The sequence below is a fragment of the Blennius ocellaris genome (genome assembly GCF_963422515.1).
Source record: "Blennius ocellaris genome assembly, chromosome: 2".
Classification (NCBI taxonomy): domain Eukaryota; kingdom Metazoa; phylum Chordata; class Actinopteri; order Blenniiformes; family Blenniidae; genus Blennius; species Blennius ocellaris.
The window spans coordinates 10,745,333-10,762,832 of NC_137651.1; the positions used below are offsets into that span (position 1 = coordinate 10,745,333).

At 43.3% G+C, this 17,500-nt stretch overlaps 1 protein-coding gene across 1 annotated transcript in view; it reads right to left on the reverse strand.

The window, feature by feature from the left end:
• npas1 (neuronal PAS domain protein 1) overlaps positions 1-17,500 on the reverse strand; it is a 37,746-nt gene that overhangs the window by 19,821 nt on the left and 425 nt on the right. The window contains exons 2-3 of the mRNA XM_080507826.1: positions 7,210-7,371; positions 5,470-5,708 (exon numbers count right to left, since the gene is read on the reverse strand). Coding sequence (XP_080363952.1) covers positions 5,470-5,708; positions 7,210-7,304 — 334 coding nt within the window. The 5' untranslated portion in view covers positions 7,305-7,371. The remainder of the gene's footprint in view (positions 1-5,469; positions 5,709-7,209; positions 7,372-17,500) is intronic.

Consider the following 17,500-nt stretch of genomic DNA (forward strand, 5'->3'; position numbering starts at 1 on the left):
ATTGATTTGACATTTTACTCTAGTTGCTGTTTTGTGAATAAACGATTCCAGTCACTCAATGACAATGTATTGTAGAACATACAGTAAATGAGGTTAAGCTTTGCTAGTATGGGGTAAAGTAAAACCCCAAACACATGTTTAACAGCTTCCTGGTCTCGAGGGACTGGGCGTGATGTCATCGCCTTGAAGCTCTGTCCCTTCAATGCAAAGAAGTTGCTTATGCGGACACTCTATAGCATTTCATTTCTCTTATTCCATGTAATAAATTATCTGTTTATCTATTCGCAAATCTTTTACAAATGTGCATTTTTTTTTTAGTTCAACGGAATTAATGGTGGTCACAGTTACTTTTCAAAATTTGGAATGAAAGCTGTTTATTGAGTACAGAGATCTAATCCTGGTCGGACTCCAAAGAGATTCATACAATTATTGAGATTCTCAAGGCAAACTGCTCTTGCAGAAAGACATCATGTTTATGTGGAGACTGTGTAGTTTAACTGCAGTCATGACGACATCAGCATGTGCCTGTCCAACTTAACTGTCAGGATGTGGTCAGTGGAGCAATGAGTAGAAAAACAATTGCACTTCAAACTTTCAAAATACAGGTCATGTGACACACAGAAGTGCTGTTCAAACCCTTAATGAATGAGAAATGTTAATGGAGCCTGTAAATGCAGATTATTATTTTAACTCATTGAACCTATACAGGTTGGATTATCTGTCTGCACACAGTATTTTTAAATGTCCAGTGAGGACACTGTTGTTGTAGTTTTACCAGTTTTACGTATTCAGGCTGCTTTGTTTGATCGATTGTAGCTCCTGCTGCTCCCAGATCTCAGCAATTAGTGTGGTGAGTACAATCTTATCGCGAGCAAGACAAAGCTCGGGAGAAGCTCCGGTTGGAATAAATCTGACTTATCTTTTAAAAGGGCATTTAAAAACGTAACGGGGGGGGGGGGGATGTTGACTGTGGAGGTAAAGGTGTCTTAAAGGAGTCCTTGAATGTGCCGTGCAAATAGATGCACACAATCACAAGCACACCCAACACAATGTACATCATGGGTCATTTTACTTTTCCTGCCTTCAACCTTTCCCTTCGTTTGCTCCTTTCTTCCATAATCTGTCTCTCTCCTCCCTCCATTCCTCCCTCTTCTGCCCTCTCAATCTCTCCCTCTCCCTCTCCCTCTCTCTGTGAAGGTCATGCAATTGATTTTCCTCTGTCTATTCATTTTTCAAGACTGGCTTTGAAACGTGGGAAGCAGACAAAAGCCACTCCGGCCCCTCCCCTTTCGCTCCATCCCTCTCCGCTCCTCCGCCCTCCACCTTCCTTCCCTCCGCGCTGGCCCTCGCCCATCCAGAAACCCTTGGACAAGAGGGAATGTGGAGGAATGCAAACGGCACCCCCGCTCCTCTCTCCTAACGCTGCTTTCCTTCCTCCCCACTTTCCTTCTGTCTTTATTCCCCGTACATTTGTCCCTTCCCCTCCTCTCGTGCCTCCACTCCCTTTCAGCTGGATCCCTGACCACATTCCACTAACGGAATTAAAGTCATGCATCACACTTAAATCCGTGCCAATGCATTGTGGGTAGACTTGTTCAAACTGATGTCCAAATTAGCATTGCATTTTCAGCGTTGGCCCCACGGAGACTGTGTGACCGGCTTGTAGAAATCTACAAACATTCAATAAAAACACTGAAGATATCAGATCCCGACCTTCACGCAGGTGCTGCAGGGTTGTGTATATTTACAGTTATTGTTCACATTTGTATGGGAAGCACTTCTCATTGTGGTGTAAACAGCATACCTCACAACTGTCTCTCTCCTGCAACTCCCATTCATACGCAGGACAGCGCGGCCACTCGCGCTCTCCAAAGAGAAGGTATTTTCTATCAAGGTTAAGAAAAGCCTTGAACACAGAGGAAAAATAATTCACCACACATGGAGTACAGCCAAGGCTGCAGCTTGTATGGATATCACTCAAACATTCCAATTGTGTATTGCATTCAGGAAGAATGGCTATTGATGGGACCTCACAGATTCAACCATAACAATGTAAATACATTTGAAGTGACTATGGCTTCGGATTAGGACTCACTGTCTCTGTATTCTACAGGGTGTTTAAGTTCACTGAGCAAGATAGTTAACGGTGGCAGACTGCTGTGGAATATTACAGTTATTTGTTTAGTTAATGATGAATCCATATGACCGCAGATGCATGAAATTACAACTCTAAAGCGCTACAATTGTTCATTACCGTTTTATTATTAATAGAACTATATCTCATAACTTCCTTTTCAATCGATTACACCAAAAGCATGGCACTTGCATTGCACTGAAAAGCCAGTCAAATTCAAACTTTGGTACATTGAAGATAATTATTTTACATTGATCACGTGCAGATTTCCAAAGCGAGATGCCAGGAGTTGGGGTGTGAAACATGAAACGAATAGGGCAAGACTGGCCCACAAGGAAGGCCAGTTCTGTCTGCTGGATGACCACACAAAGTGTAAAACTGACAAAGACGGAAATGCATTCAATTTGTCAAAGAAACTAACAGCTGTTACTAATCCATCCGGGGGGGGACCTTGGGTCTCAAGGTCATAATGCTTGAGACCCAAAATTGAACAGTAGATTGACTACAATGCTTGTAACCGACAGATCAATGGCATAAAGCCGACAGCTTGGTAACTTAATGCAAGCAGGTGTTCATGAATACAGGCAAAACATTTGAGATTGGATGGATGGATGGATGGATGGATGGATGGATGGCAATCTTCCCAGTTTGATATGTTGAAGGTTAAAGTAAAAAAAACAAAAAAAGTCTCAGACTTTCCAATAAATGACTTTTCATCTCTATTGTGGTTCATATTCTAAAAACTACTGAGCTGTATTTTTTTTTTTAATGTGACCATCATTCATCTTTTTATCACATGAATCCCTGTCTGGTAAATGCCATGATTTTACTTCCACACCACAGTCCTCCTGTGATTGATACACAGTCTCTATCATCAATAAAACATCTTATATGACGATTTCAGAGGAGAATCTTCAACATTAGAAAGGACATAACCTTTATTAAAGAAAAAAAAATATATATATATTGTTTTTAAAAGGTTCTGACTGCGTAAAGTAGCATTTGGGTTTGGGTGCTGTAACTTGAACAGAACTAATACTCTGAATACCATTGCACACGAAGGAATACAGGGTACAGCAGCACACCACATGTAGTTGCACAGAAACATGTTATTAACATGACTGTTTTTTGGTCACATTTTGTTGAATTAGTCAAGAATGGACACACACACACACACACACACACACACACACACACACACACACACACACACACACACACACACACACACACACTTGTAATTGTACTGTAGCTGCATCGTTTCCTCCCAGTAATAGTAGCAATTAGACAGGCTGTATAATTACACTGTCCTCGTTATATGGTTAATTTCTGTAATTACAAATTGTACCAATAGTTTCCTCCCTCTTTGCATATCACCCACCTCTCTATTCCTCGCAGTTCCACACAACACACAAATTATATTCATACTCACACCAGCCAGTGGAAAGATAAACATGCATGTTTACAAGCTTCAGAAACAGTGTGTGACTTAATGTGCACATGGATGGATGGATAGACTGTAGAATATTGAGTTTTAGCAGGCAGGATTCTGCAGTCAGATCAGAAAGCTCAGTTTTGCTTTTGATTGACAGGCAGATCAGATTTAAAACATGAATTTCAAACCTGTTTAGCACTGTTAGAAATGGGCTGAAATGTAGAAATTGTGAGGCATAAACTGTCTGTCAGAGTCATTTTTAATATCATTCTGCATACTTGCATGATGGTGTTGTCAAAATTGACATTTAGATCAAACAATCTGCTGACAAGAATTTAAAACAAGTCATTCAAATGTTTTTTCTGTTCTCAAGTCCGGGGGAAAAAGTCCCAAAATGATGTGGGTAGTTAGTCACTGTAGTCAGTAGTGGAGCACTGGGACGTTAACTGCAGCATCATTAGATTCTGGGGTCAGGGTGGGAAGTCTCTTCACAGCATGTTTTTTCCCTTCTTCTTCTTCTTCTTCTTCTTCTTTTAATTTGAGGAAAAAATAGTCTAGTAAATATTTTTTTTTTTTTTATCAAAACACATATTTTAGCAGAAGTGGGACCAAGTCTTTGTTTTGCAAGTCAAAGTCGAGTCCCAAGTCTTTGTGCTCCAGTCCCGAGTCAAGGTCCAACTCTCGACAGTCAAGTCCCAAGTCGAGTCCAAGTCCTAAACATTTTTCCTCAAGTCCTAAACAAGTCATTAAAAGAATTAACTGCGAGGTAGGACATTTTTGGTTGAGACATCCATAGTTTTGTTGTGAGGCGGAAGCTTCTCGAGGTTGTTTTCACAATATTTGTGTGTCAAGCACAGCCAAGTGTAACAAATGCAATACCCCACTCCTACAATCCCAGACATTTGAAGACACTTTCACAACTTCAATTGAATAAAATAAAATAAAATGAAGAATTTATACATCCAGAAACCCTGTGACAGCCCGGCGACCTATTTTATACAAATGCCCTAAATGCCCAAACATTATTATTATTTTTTTAAATTTTAAGCAAGAAAAAGTATCTCCAATGCAAAACACCATCTATGCAAATGATTCCGCTGTGTGGTTCCGTGACCGGACAAATATACACTTCGAAAACCTAAATTATCTTTGTATTCAACGTTTTGAGTGTACAACGTTGAAGGGGGTGTGTCACACCACACATGCTTAACAGCCAATTAATAGTGTGTGGTTGCACCACACAGCTGAGGCTGCAGCCAGGCTGTACCTCACTGTGACTGACAGCGGCTGTCACTGGGATGTGATGAAACGAAGCAGTAAGAACGAATATGATTTATATATCACACTTGTCATTATGGCATGGCTTGGTATGGCTCGTCGAGTCAAACTGGTTGAGTCAACTCCAAGTCTGGAGTCACTGATCCGAGAGTCCAAGCAAGTCTGAGTCTTTTTTTTGTGATTTCATCAAGTCGAGTCAAAAAGTAATCAAATCGGTCCAAGTCCAAGTCTTGAGTCCAAGTTTCCCATCTCTGTATTTTAGAATCATCTCAATTTTCAATGTAATGGAGAGCAATTCAAATTACAAAATAAACTTTGTTCCAAAATCCTAAGCAGAATAGACACAATACTTTCAGATTATAATCCAGACTATATATGTTACATTTTTCAGTGTTTTAAGCAGTCATAGTTGGCGTATGCCACTGGAGCTTCTACCTAAAATAAAGTGCATGTTGTCACTGACTGAGCACACGTCACAGGTTCATTTTGTGCATGTGAACTGTAAATTCTATTCAGTTCTAAAAAAGTACATTTCCATGCAAGTCAAGATGCACATCAATATACACAGAATAAGCCGTTTTCAATCCTAGTTTGTTTCCTTATGCGTTTCTCATTTGCTTACCTTTGCTGCAGTTGTTATCCCCCTCCAGCAGAGGGCACCAGGGTGGGTCCCCCTGGCTGGCAAAGGTGCGCATATGCAGGTAGCTGATGGTCAGCCGGATGACCGAAGCCTTGTCCAGTTGGCTTGTGATGGCCCCGGGCAGCGGCAGCATCTTGGCCAGCTCGAAGAACTCGAAGTTCTCCTTACCCCGCCGCGAACGAGCTGCATTGCGAGATTTCTCCTTACGCAGGTTCTGGAGACTTGAGATGTGGACACGAGAGAGCACGTTAAAGAAGGAAACGACAGCGAGGAAGAGGTGGAAAGACAGACACAAATGATAGAAATGCGCGGAGGTGGGGAAATATCAGAAGATTAGTCTGAATCAGCACTGTGCAAGTAGAATTGAAAGTGATCAGGGGTATCACTTAATGGCCATTTACTGACTACCGGTTGATTGAGTCATGCTCTGTGTAAATGACCTCAGCGTCAATCCAGAAAACTCATTTCATAAATACATATAATCACAATGGCTGCTGCAATCCAAGTGAAACAATATCCATTCTGACCCATCTCTTTGCAGATTGAACTGGTAATTACAGACAAACTCACTACTTTTATCTGGCAGAGCAGGGTCTTAATAATGCCATTTGCTCCAAAATCCATATGTGAACACATTCACACAATCTTGCACTGCCTCTCTCTCTCTACCCCCCCCCCCCCCCCCCACCACCCTCATCTGGTCCCGGACTAGTGAGCTGAAGCTGTGATTGAGGGATCAATAGGGGAGGGAGGGGCAGAGTGACAGAGGGGGGCCGGGGCTCAGGTAGCCTGTCTCTGTGATTGGGTATTGACTCTCCTCAATGGGGCCTGAGTGGTGGAATTATGTTGTCACAGCCACTTCACAATTTGTGTCGGTGCTGGGCTGAAACAAAGTGTATGTGTGTGTGTGTGTGTGTGTGTGTGTGTGTGTGTGTGTGTGTGTGTGTGTGTGTGTGTGTGTGTGTGTGTGTGTGTGTGTGTGTGTGTGTGTGTGTGTGTGTGTGTGTGCATTCGTGCGTGTGCGCGTACGTGCGTGTGCGCGTACGTGACAGAGAGAATGAGAGATGGACAAGAAAGAAGAATCAGCCGTTCTCCCTTGTGTTGTTGATGTTCATCCTGAGAAAGACCTCCAGTGTGTGTGTGTGTGTGTGTGTGTATATACATACGTGACAGAGCGAGACAACAAAGGAACATGTGTGCAGCATCCACGTTTATATCTTAATCATTCAACACAGCTGTTGGATTCATCCCTGTTAGACTCTAATAAGTGAAATCAGTGTGTCGTTCTGTGAGTGTGTGTGGACTCATGCTGCCAGCCTCTGTAACATCTCATTATTATACTGCCTCGACCCCAGCCACTGAGAACAATCAATACACACACATTGATTCTGCTTAGTTTTTATATCCGGCTGTAAATGACTGCCCATTAATAATTCCAGCCAAATTTACTTAATCTCCCACAAAGGGGAGGAGATTCGCCACACTGACAGGATTGGCAGGCGAGCAACAATACGGGTTATGTGTCATGCAGGGGAGAACACACACACACGTCTCCTGTATTGTGTTTTATTGATAGGAAAGTCGACTTCAGCCTGTCAGTGTGTGCAAGGGTGTTAACGCATGGATTTCACCTTGCAAAGATTAATGCATGGGCATGCATGCAGGCTTTTACTGTATTTGTGTGTGTGTGTGTGTGTGTGTGTGTGGGGGGGGGGGTCTCACCAGGGCAGCGTGGGAGGCTTGGCCAGCAGTCCTTGTAGGAAGTCCCACTCCACGCTCACACATTTCCCCTCGCTGACAAATGGCATGGTGGCCATCCTTCTACCAATCACGCGCCAACGCCACCGTTAACGAAGGCTTTGATTGGCTGACGATGGGACAGACCTGGAGGTTTAGGACAGTTGAGAAGTAATGAAGAGAGAAGGAAAGAACATTACTGAAGTAATGTTTCTTTATTCATGCTGCATGAACATGTGATCTTTAAAGTAGCAAAAATATGTTTCTAAAAAAAAAAAAATGTTTCCGCTAAGCACTGGTAGTAGCAAGTCTCCGTGTTTAACTTGACACATTTTGTAGTATCATTGGGTACTTATTAAGGATTTGTTTCAAGTACATCATTCACTCGTGTCAACTGAAGTACAAGTCGCATCAAGTGACCCGACTTCTCTCCGTTTAAAGTTACAAGTTGCTGGTGAGTTCAACTGCTATTCTAATTCCTTGTTTTTAATAAAAAATTGTTTTACAAGAATTACAGTATTTTTGCAGAGAATTGAGTGCAAGCTCAACAAATTAACAGCAGTTGTAAGAAAGAAAGAAAGAAAGAAAGAAAGAAAGAAAGAAAGAAGGTCTAATCACTTACTTGCCCACATAAAGGTCAGGGGCTGTTCCCAGGGTAATACACATAAGCCAGAGGACAAACCCTCCTTTGAAGTCACAATCAAGCTGAAGAATCACAGATCTTTAAGGTTTCTCCTTTTCCACCAGTGAACATTCAAACTTGTCTACAAATGGAATTTAAACCAAACATCCCTTCAGACAAATCGCAATGGCCGCTCTCTGCTCAGATCGCTTGTTGCCCCTGCCAGCCTCCACCACCACCACCACCCTTACGCTGCCGTAGAAGTTGCCAATAATTCTCCCTGTCCTCAAACAGAGGCCCGCTCCTCACCAGTTTCCCTCCCGTCTGCGCTGCGTTGACATTTAAAGGGCTGGTGTGGCCCCAAGCACCTCAGTGTCATGCCCTTGGGCCTGAGATGCCCTCTCTTTCTCTCTCTCTCTCTGACTCTCTCTCTGACTCTCTCTCTGACTCTCTCTCTCTCTCTCTCTCTCTTCCCCTGGCCTGGCTGGGTCAGCACAATTGTGTCAGTAAAGCTTTGCCAGGGCAGAAGAAAATGGATTATGTCTCGAGTTTGAGCATGGCTATGCTGACCTTGGTTAAGAGGGGGTCAGCAGAGGCCGGGCAGGTTTGGCAAATATCATTTCACAGATCTGGGCTAATGCAGCCTACATTAAATACATGCAAGAAGACTTCTTGGACTGATTTCAAAGGCAGAAAAGTCAATAATCAATTCAACAAAAAGAGAATGGGTGTTGAGATGGCGGAACAGTTCATCCGCTTACCTTTATTGGTTTTATTCTGAATTTAGAAATAGTCAAATGAAAATGTCGGTTTTCTATAACGTACTTGTTGCCTGATTCGTTAGAAAGAAACTGTTTTCCAGCTATCATCGACACTATAAAAATGGGGAACATCAATAATATTTACTTACCAATCCTGCTATGTTTACTGCAGAAAACAAGAGTTATGTTGATGAAATAGTTCCTGTATAGACCAGACTCCATTGAACTACACAAGATGATTGTCGGTGGAATAAACTCTGATGTATTTACCTTGATATGGATAACCTTACTGCGGCTTGAGAAGTAGTCGCTCCAGTGGACGACCAATTAAAGTTTGCTCTTTCTCAAATTTATGATAGAGTTTGGACTTTACTTTAAAATTGATCAGCATGTAAGCCAGTAAAGTTGCTAATTAGATCAATCTGGTTGACTTTCCAACCTTAGATTTAACCTCTTCCCGGGGCATTTACATCGACAGAATATTTTGTCCCGGGCTGAAGGTTTAAGGCTACGTCTTTATTCAGCCATAGGAAACCTATATCTTTCACCCTGCAGCTACCGGCTCGTAACATTGACAGTCCTCCTTTCAGGGAGTCTGGTAAAAAGACGACAGGGTCGAGCGGAGGGCAGAGCACCTCTGTTCAACAACGTCACCTTTATCACCTCCCTACCTCACCTGGATAAATGCACTACATGGCAAATTAGGCTGCGTACAGTAGGACAGAGAGATCAAGAGGAGATGCGGACGCAAGACAATTTACTTTCAAATTTCCACGGCCTGTGCGCGCGTGCGCACACACACACACACACACACACACACACACACACACACACACACACACACACACACACACACACACACACACACACACACACACACACACACACACACACACACGCACAGCCTTTTTCCAACCCATACCTGTGTGTTTATCTCTTAATTGACCCTATCTGTGCTTATCTAATCTCTCCTTCCATCTTTCTGTCTCACGCTATCGCTCCATCTCTTTCTCTTTTTCTCTATCTGGCCAGACACAGGGGCGTAATGGACAGGGGCCTCCACAGTAATTATTCAATCAGCCTCATAACCTTGTCGCAGGTTGGGCGGCCCATTAATGCACTCACCCAAATGGACCCCGCCATTTTGACTGCTAATGCTGGCGCTATGCTAGCAGCACAAACAGGCTGAATGTCAGTGTGTCATCCAGACCAATGGTGTGACACAGTCCCGCTCAGAAGGAACTGAGACCACCGATTCCGTCATGGCACAGTGGGAAATATATGGAAAAGGAAAGTGTGCCTTCTGAGAACGCAGACGGCTAAAATATACAGTGCCCACAGCTGCGGAGATCAACTTGTATCAAGTGTGACCGCAGGTGTTCACAATGTGTTGCTGCAGTGCTACATATTCATAGCTGCGGTGTTGTGTGTGTGTGTGTGTGTGTGTGTGTGTGTGTGTGTGTGTGTGTGTGTGTGTGTGTGTGTGTGTGTGTGTGTGTGTGTGTGTGTGTGTGTGTGAGACCCCGACCCTATAGAGTCGCGCTCTCTTGGCACGATCTCAACGGCAACAGAGAGGAGGGCACTGCGGCGAGTGCTCACAGCCGCTGTTTGCTGTGCGCCTCTCTCGCTGGCTGCTCGCTTGGCTCCTGCTCTGTTTATTTTCAGCAGGGACGTTTAATTAGGGCCTCCAGCTGTCAGAGGTTCGTTAGCGTGCCCCTCCTCTCCCCGAGCCGCCCCTCCCCGTAGGGAGTCAGGGGCATCAGGCAAATGAACACATTTAAGTCAAACAGCACGCCGACAGACAATAGCTCCACTGCCATGCCACCAGCTCCCCTAGGTAGAGACATGGTTGTTTTATGCCTCATCTCCCCAACCCCTGGGGCCCAATACAGAGCCTGGCCAAGACTGTGAATGTGGAGGCAGAGGAGCTCTCATAGCCCACGAGAGACTACAGGCACACTGCAGTCATGCAAAGGTGACGAGCAGGGCCGAGTCTGAGCAATGTGCAATTCACAAACAAAGGAAAACCCCAATTCTGGGGATTTTTCGTTGTTCACGAGTTAAAAGAGAAACGCTACAGTATTACGAATCTGGATAAAGTTAATGAACAGGGGAAAAATTGGAGGAAAAATTTTTTTTCTTTTATCTCCTGACTGATGCAAACTGTAATTTTAGACCAATTCCATAAATTAGGAATTTAGAACTACTTCAAGAAGCAACTTATATATAGCAACATGACAGGTCCGCTTTTGACAAACATCCATGAAGCAGGTATTTGTGAGTCTTCCTTGTAAATTGAGACTTTGCTTCAGCGTCTGGCCAAGAACCGTTGTGACGTGTCAATGAAACTCGCCTCGTTGAATGAACTCAAACAGCCACGTGAAATACTTTGTACTGTCATTTCAGTATGAGGACAAATTGAATTTTACTGACGACACTTTCTTGCTTGCCTAAAACGAGGTCAGCCCGGCAAACCTGAATGTGGTTCAGTGAGTTACTGAGTGATGAAGTTGCACCACTGGTCAGCTCAATGCTGCGTGACTGAATTTTCAAATTAAAACCCCTCTTTTAAAATTAAAAGCCCTCTAGCGTTTCACGCACGGTCCAGCTATATACCAATTTTTGACCTAGCCTTGTTAGACAGCTCCTCTCTTTCGTCAGCGCCTACTCTGCTTTAATTACCTCGCACTAAAGGTAAAAGTGAAGTACACATACAACAGCAATGAAAGATATTCCTCATTCCTGTGAATAATATTTTATCAAATAGAGATCGTTCAATATCATGGAAGATGTAGAAAACATGGCTGGAAATAACATGAACAGAATACTTGATGTAGCTAGTTTTCTATCTCGCCTTTCATGTTGTTGAGTAGTTGTAAATGAGTGTCTGGAGCGTTCGGGGAGATGAAGTTTGGTATTCTGGTTGGAGGGCTGAAAACTACTTATCATGCATTACGGCCCTGGTTGGACCTCAGGATTTGGAAGTCAAAAGACTTTTTAATGTACAATTTTTCAGCCGCTGATCAATCGACAGCTGCTGGACATGAAGATCTCTCTCCCCCCTCGCTCGTTCTGCGTTCCATATTCCATCACACTCGGCATTCTGCTTCCATATCGAAGCTCCGGCTGCGATTGACCTTGACGACTTTGGATCATTCCCAACCCAAGGTTCTCTCCAACTCTCAAGGGCCTCGGCGTCCGCCACCCCCCACATACATCCCCCACCCCTTTAGCCGCTCCCATCATCCTAAACCCCCCATCCCGTCTCCTCTAACCCCATCTTTGCTCCTCCCTGGCCCTTGCCTGGGTCATTAATTATCTAATGGAATCAATACGCCGTTAGATTGGACCACTGTGACCCCGCCCGCCCCCAGGTATCTCTGCGGTGATGAGGAGGAAGAGGGGGTGCTCATGAAGAGTGTAAAGGAATGATGGTAACAACCTTTGTGTGCAGAGCGGCGCCGTAAAGTCACAACATGGACCATCCCGAAACCGAAAGAATACAGAATAAAGAGATCAGCGATAAATAAATGATTAGGGTGGGGGTGGGGAGTGGGGGAAGCACAGGGGGATGGAGAGAGCATAAGTAGAGGCGGAAGGAGGCAAATCAGACAGTAAGGCAAGAAAGAGAGGGGGGGCAATGATGGACGGATGAAGACAGATGAAAAAAAAAGGAGAGAGAAAGAGATTTGCTAATGTTCACCCTTGGTAATCAATATCTTTCTCCTCCTCCTCTTTTATTACAGAGGGCTTTGGTGAGTGCGCTTTGATGTCCACTCCTCACGGGCGTGGAGCAACGCAGAATCCAATCCATGCCTGTCATAATTACCATCTACCTTGGCCTGACTATACACAAAAGAAAGGCTCTCCTTCCACCTGCACTGTATTAAATATGAAGCTCAAATCTATCAGCACACATAAAACCCTGTATATTAACAAGAGAATTATCTATCGCGCAATTATTGTTATAGTCCTGAGCTGGATGTCAATCCGTGCTCAATGATCAGCAATTAAAAATATCCCATAAGTAAAATACTATAAAACAGAAAGCAGACTCTCCCATATGCTGATGTTTTTGGCCATTTGGGTACCGTCTGAAGTGTTTATTGGATTGTTTCTGAAGCGTCCAAATCTAGAAAATAATCCAAGAAATATAACCCAGTATGGTTAATTAAAATACATGCACGGGGTGCGATCTGCTGAGGGGGAAAGAAGAGATATACCTCCCTCTGGTTTACGTATCCCCTGCTCTGCTTAATTATTTTTTCCACAGGAGGGATACAATTTATCTCTCAGATAGTGATTAAGCTACTTCAATAGCAAAGTGGGCCAGATCAAAAAGGAAAAATAAATGGTCTTTTAAAAATCTATGTGAAGAAGAGCTGTCAACGCTTGTGCATCGATAGTGAAAATCACTCAATTAACACGAAATTTCACCTTCTGTTTTTTGGCTGAAAGCAAGACTTTCCCTATTTTCACAGTAGATTGATAACTTTTGGGGTCCACAGTGAACATCACTGGAGGAAGCCTGCTGTGAGGATTTAACTGTCAACTTGGAAATTTAATTTCTTTTTTTTTTTTTTTTTTAAACCTTGCCACTATTAGAGCTGTTAAACTAACAATAAACTAGTCTTCAATGTCTTTGTATTACATTCCATTTTAAAATAAGTGTTCAACTTTTTCCTCATATTATTGACAATAATTACAAAGAACGCTGGCGGATGGAAAATCCCCCTGAATCATTCTCCACTCTTATTTTGTTACAATTTGGACTCTGCATAATATACCAAAAAAAAATCTGCTCTTGCAACTCTGAAGTTGAACTAATACTGAACTTTGTATTTTTTATCTTTGCAATAAGCAGTCTGGATATGAGAGAGTTAAAAGTTTACTTCTCGTATGAAAAAACTAAACATGCAAGTAGTTTAGTAGAGCAACAAGAAAACCAAATTTAACTACTGAACTTGACAATAAATTCACGAGTAAGCCGTAATGACACGACGTGCATCAAGTAAAAATGCACAGACCATTACGAAATTCACCATCCCAGAGCTGTATGATATCGAGGCTTGAAAGGGAGAAACTTGGGCCAGTAAAACAAGCACATGTTTAAATAATAGCTGCAGTCCATTCTGAGGTTAAATACATCAACCTCAGTGTAAGAAAAGGCTGGAGGTGAAAAGTGGAACTCGGAGAAAAGTCAATATTAAAAGCTTCTTATTTTGAGCACTTTCACAAAAGGAATGCCAATGTGCTCACATGTAGGGAGAATACTGATAAAACTCATGTCAAGTGTTCCTATTTTTTTTCCCTCCCAAAATCTATTAAAGTTAATGGCGAACAAACACTGAAGGTAGAAAGACAGAAACTTCTTCCCCTCGCTGTGGGAGAGTCAGCCAAGTGGATGCAGCTCTCTATACGGCCGGAGATGGTAAATCCACTCCCGCAGGCAGAGACCACATCAGCACTGACCTCCAAATAACCACAGGCCAGAGAAAAGCACACAGGGTCACTCATTCCCGCCAATACACACACACACACACACACACGCCGATGCTGTGTACTCAAAAAACCAGAAACTTGAAAGCGCACTCTCGTTCTGTACGCCGGCACAGAGAAGTCCACATGCTAATACAGACACATCAATTAGCATGGTGCAAAAGTCAGAGAGCGGAGCTGTGTCAATCTCCTAGTTGCACAAGTTGTGTAGGTGTCTTGCAGCACACTTGGGGAAACCACAATACCCAGCGGCCTCATTCTATATTCTCACACAGTGCTTACAACTCGGAGCTTTGTTTGAATGTCTCCGGATTTCTTGTTGATTTATGTAAGTTGTACTTTGTGTCATGGCATAAATTAAGAGTATGAAAAGAAAAAGTAAAGGCATGAAAGTGTTACAAAGATTTAGGCTTTGCACACGGCCTCGGATCTTATATTAAATCAGACACTACAAATATAGAGGCCTTTACATTGTGTGCATATGCAAAGGCATACTTAGTGATATGCAGTGTGTGTGTGTGTGTGTGTGTGTGTGTGTGTGTGTGTGTGTGTGTGTGTGTGTGTGTGTGTGTGTGTGTGTGTGTGTGTGTGTGTGTGTGTGTGTGTGTGTGTGTGTGTGTGTGTGTGTGTGCGCGTGCAAAGGCTCTGGTGGATCCCTTCAGGCTGGCGTGTGAATGACAGCGGGGGTTATGTAAGGAGCCACAGCGGGGCCGGACTGGACAGTCCGACCGGAGATCAGGTCAGCAGAGTGTGACACTAAACACATCTCCCTGACACTGCGCTGACACCCTCTGTCACAGACCCACACACTGTCTGTCAACGCTCTTCACACAGACACACACGCACGCACGGCCAGCGCAGGAAGTGTGTGAGCGGCTGTCTGTCAACGCGCCACACGCTGACCACCTTGTGTGTCTGCGACTGTGTGTGTGTATGTGTGTGTGTGTGTGTGTGTGTGTGTGTGTGTGTGTGTGTGTGTGTGTGTGTGTGTGTGTGTGTGTGTGTGTGTGTGTGTGTGTGTGTGTGTGTGTGTCTGTGTGTGTGTGTGTGTGTAAGAGAGCAACAGAGAGAGACAGAAATATCAAGCGAGTGGAGCAAAAGATGAAGCGGGGAAGAGGTGAGGGGGTCTGTCTACCTGAGAACTTGTCAATGAGTCTCAAAAAGGCAGTTTCCACATGTATTCACGAGCGACTTGACCTGCTGTGACCCCACTAAAATCCCTCACTATATTTAGTGTTGTGGTCATTATCCACGATAAGTGAGATTATTAAAGCAAGGCCCATTTCAAACACACAAACGGTGCTGATTGCCAACGAGCAGAAGAGACGCTGCTCATATGATTAAACTTCTTTCAAATACATTTTTTCGGCAATCTTCTGTGTCTGCAAGACTGAAAAAGGCGCGTCTTGTTGCCAAGTTTTCACTCCCACAAAGTAATCCAACTTGCGGTCTGTCACACAGTTGCACGTTGGCACAGCTCCTCAAATCGGAAAGCCAAGGAAGGAACCAGCGTCTGGCTCTAATAAAAAAAAATAAAAAAAAGGCCTTAAGGTAGGTCGCGACCAAAGCACCCTCCACATGCGGGAACTGCACCGGATTGAGGGGCTTAGTGGCTCAGTGGACCGGGGTGGAAACTGAGTTACGCTCATGCAATGTTAAATGTTTGGGTCTGACCCTATTGCACCGACACAACATTTACCGAAGAGCTGACAAATGTTAGAGAAGAGCTACTGCAAGGAGCAGAAACGATTATTGATATTGCATCCACTGGATGCTTTAAGTTAGTAAAAACTGTCGGAAAACGTGCAGCGGTAACTCTTCACATTTTGCCGCCTCATCCCGGGCACCTGAGAGACAGACGCTGGAGTCAACGTAGTTATTTGGCTGGGATTTATCCGCAGCACCTGCAATCTCAGCAGGTGTGGGTGCAAATGATTCCGTTGTTGACGGCACACGAAACAGAGCAAGATTTACAGCAATCACACATCTGAGATTTTAGAAAGATGCTCGATGAGTACATGGGGAATAATCACTCAGGGCTAATAACTATATATGGACAGGTGGAGATGTAGGAATGCAAACAAGATCATGAAGAAAACCACAATATGCGTCTTTTCCTCGTCATCCACACACTCGACCGCGCACAGTATTCTTTCTTTGTTTGATTTTTATGCACAACCCCCTTTTTTCTTTTTTTTTTCTTTTCACTTTTATGACTTTACATCTGGTGACAAACATCCAAATGCAGCAGCACCAGACAAAATATGAAGAAGAAGAGAAAAAAAAAGAAAGAAGCTCAAAACCTGAAGCCACCGAGCGATGGTTTGATGTTGTTATTTAGTTTACGGCAGCAGTGAACATTGTGCGTTTGTCACAGTCATTCTGCCAATTTGGACCACCTGCTGCAAACACCCTGAAGGCAGCGAATGTTACCAAGCCAGTAAACTGTGACCAATTCTGCCTCTGCAGGTGGAGCCGGGCACGCAGCCGCTCACTCTCTGCCTCCATATCTCAAACTGCACACACGCACATACACATGCATGCCCACTCAATCTATCAGAGAGAGAGAGGGGGGGGGGGGGGGGCACTTAGCACACAACATAAACACACATAATTATTTGGGCTTATCTGAACAGCAAAGATGGGAGTGTTTGCAGTGAAAACGTTTGCCAGTTCAACTCAACTGATGACATTTACAAAGAACTTTGTGTTAAAAAAAAAAAAGAAAAAAAGAAAATAAGACACCTTCAAAGGTAGGGTAAACACAAAGTCCAATTATCTGATCAAATGATATACATATGTATTTATGTATAAGTATACAAAGCTATGCTTATCTAATAAAGCAGTGTCCTGAATGTGCATTTAAACATTTTAGTACACAATTAAAACAGGCACTCCAACATAGAAGACTCTATTACTCTACCTGCTATCACTTAAAAAGACATATACTATAATATATCTGGTTGCTGATAAACTTATTCAGAAGCATGTACACTGAGGTCCATCCTGAACAGTATTTCTCACCGCCTCCAGGATGTCCCGGTCAGCAGCAGGAGCATCTTCAGCAACAGACTCATTCCACTAAAGTGCACTAGAGTCACAGGAGATCCTTCATTCCTGTGGCAACAAGATTCTATAACTCCTCCCTGAAAATAGTGTCTGCTGTGATTGTCTGTTAATATCATTCTTCCGTGCTTGTAGCAGCAACCGGTCCGCCTTGCAGATATTAATATTTAACATTACTTATTGAACTTTATTCTGTCATATTGATGTTTTTAACGTCTGTCATTTTTCTATGTGGATTAAGGAAGTGTTTCTAATCTATTCTATTCTATTCTATAACATGTTGCACTTGCTTCTGTCCTAAATGTCCCGCAGCAACAAAAGTTCTCTC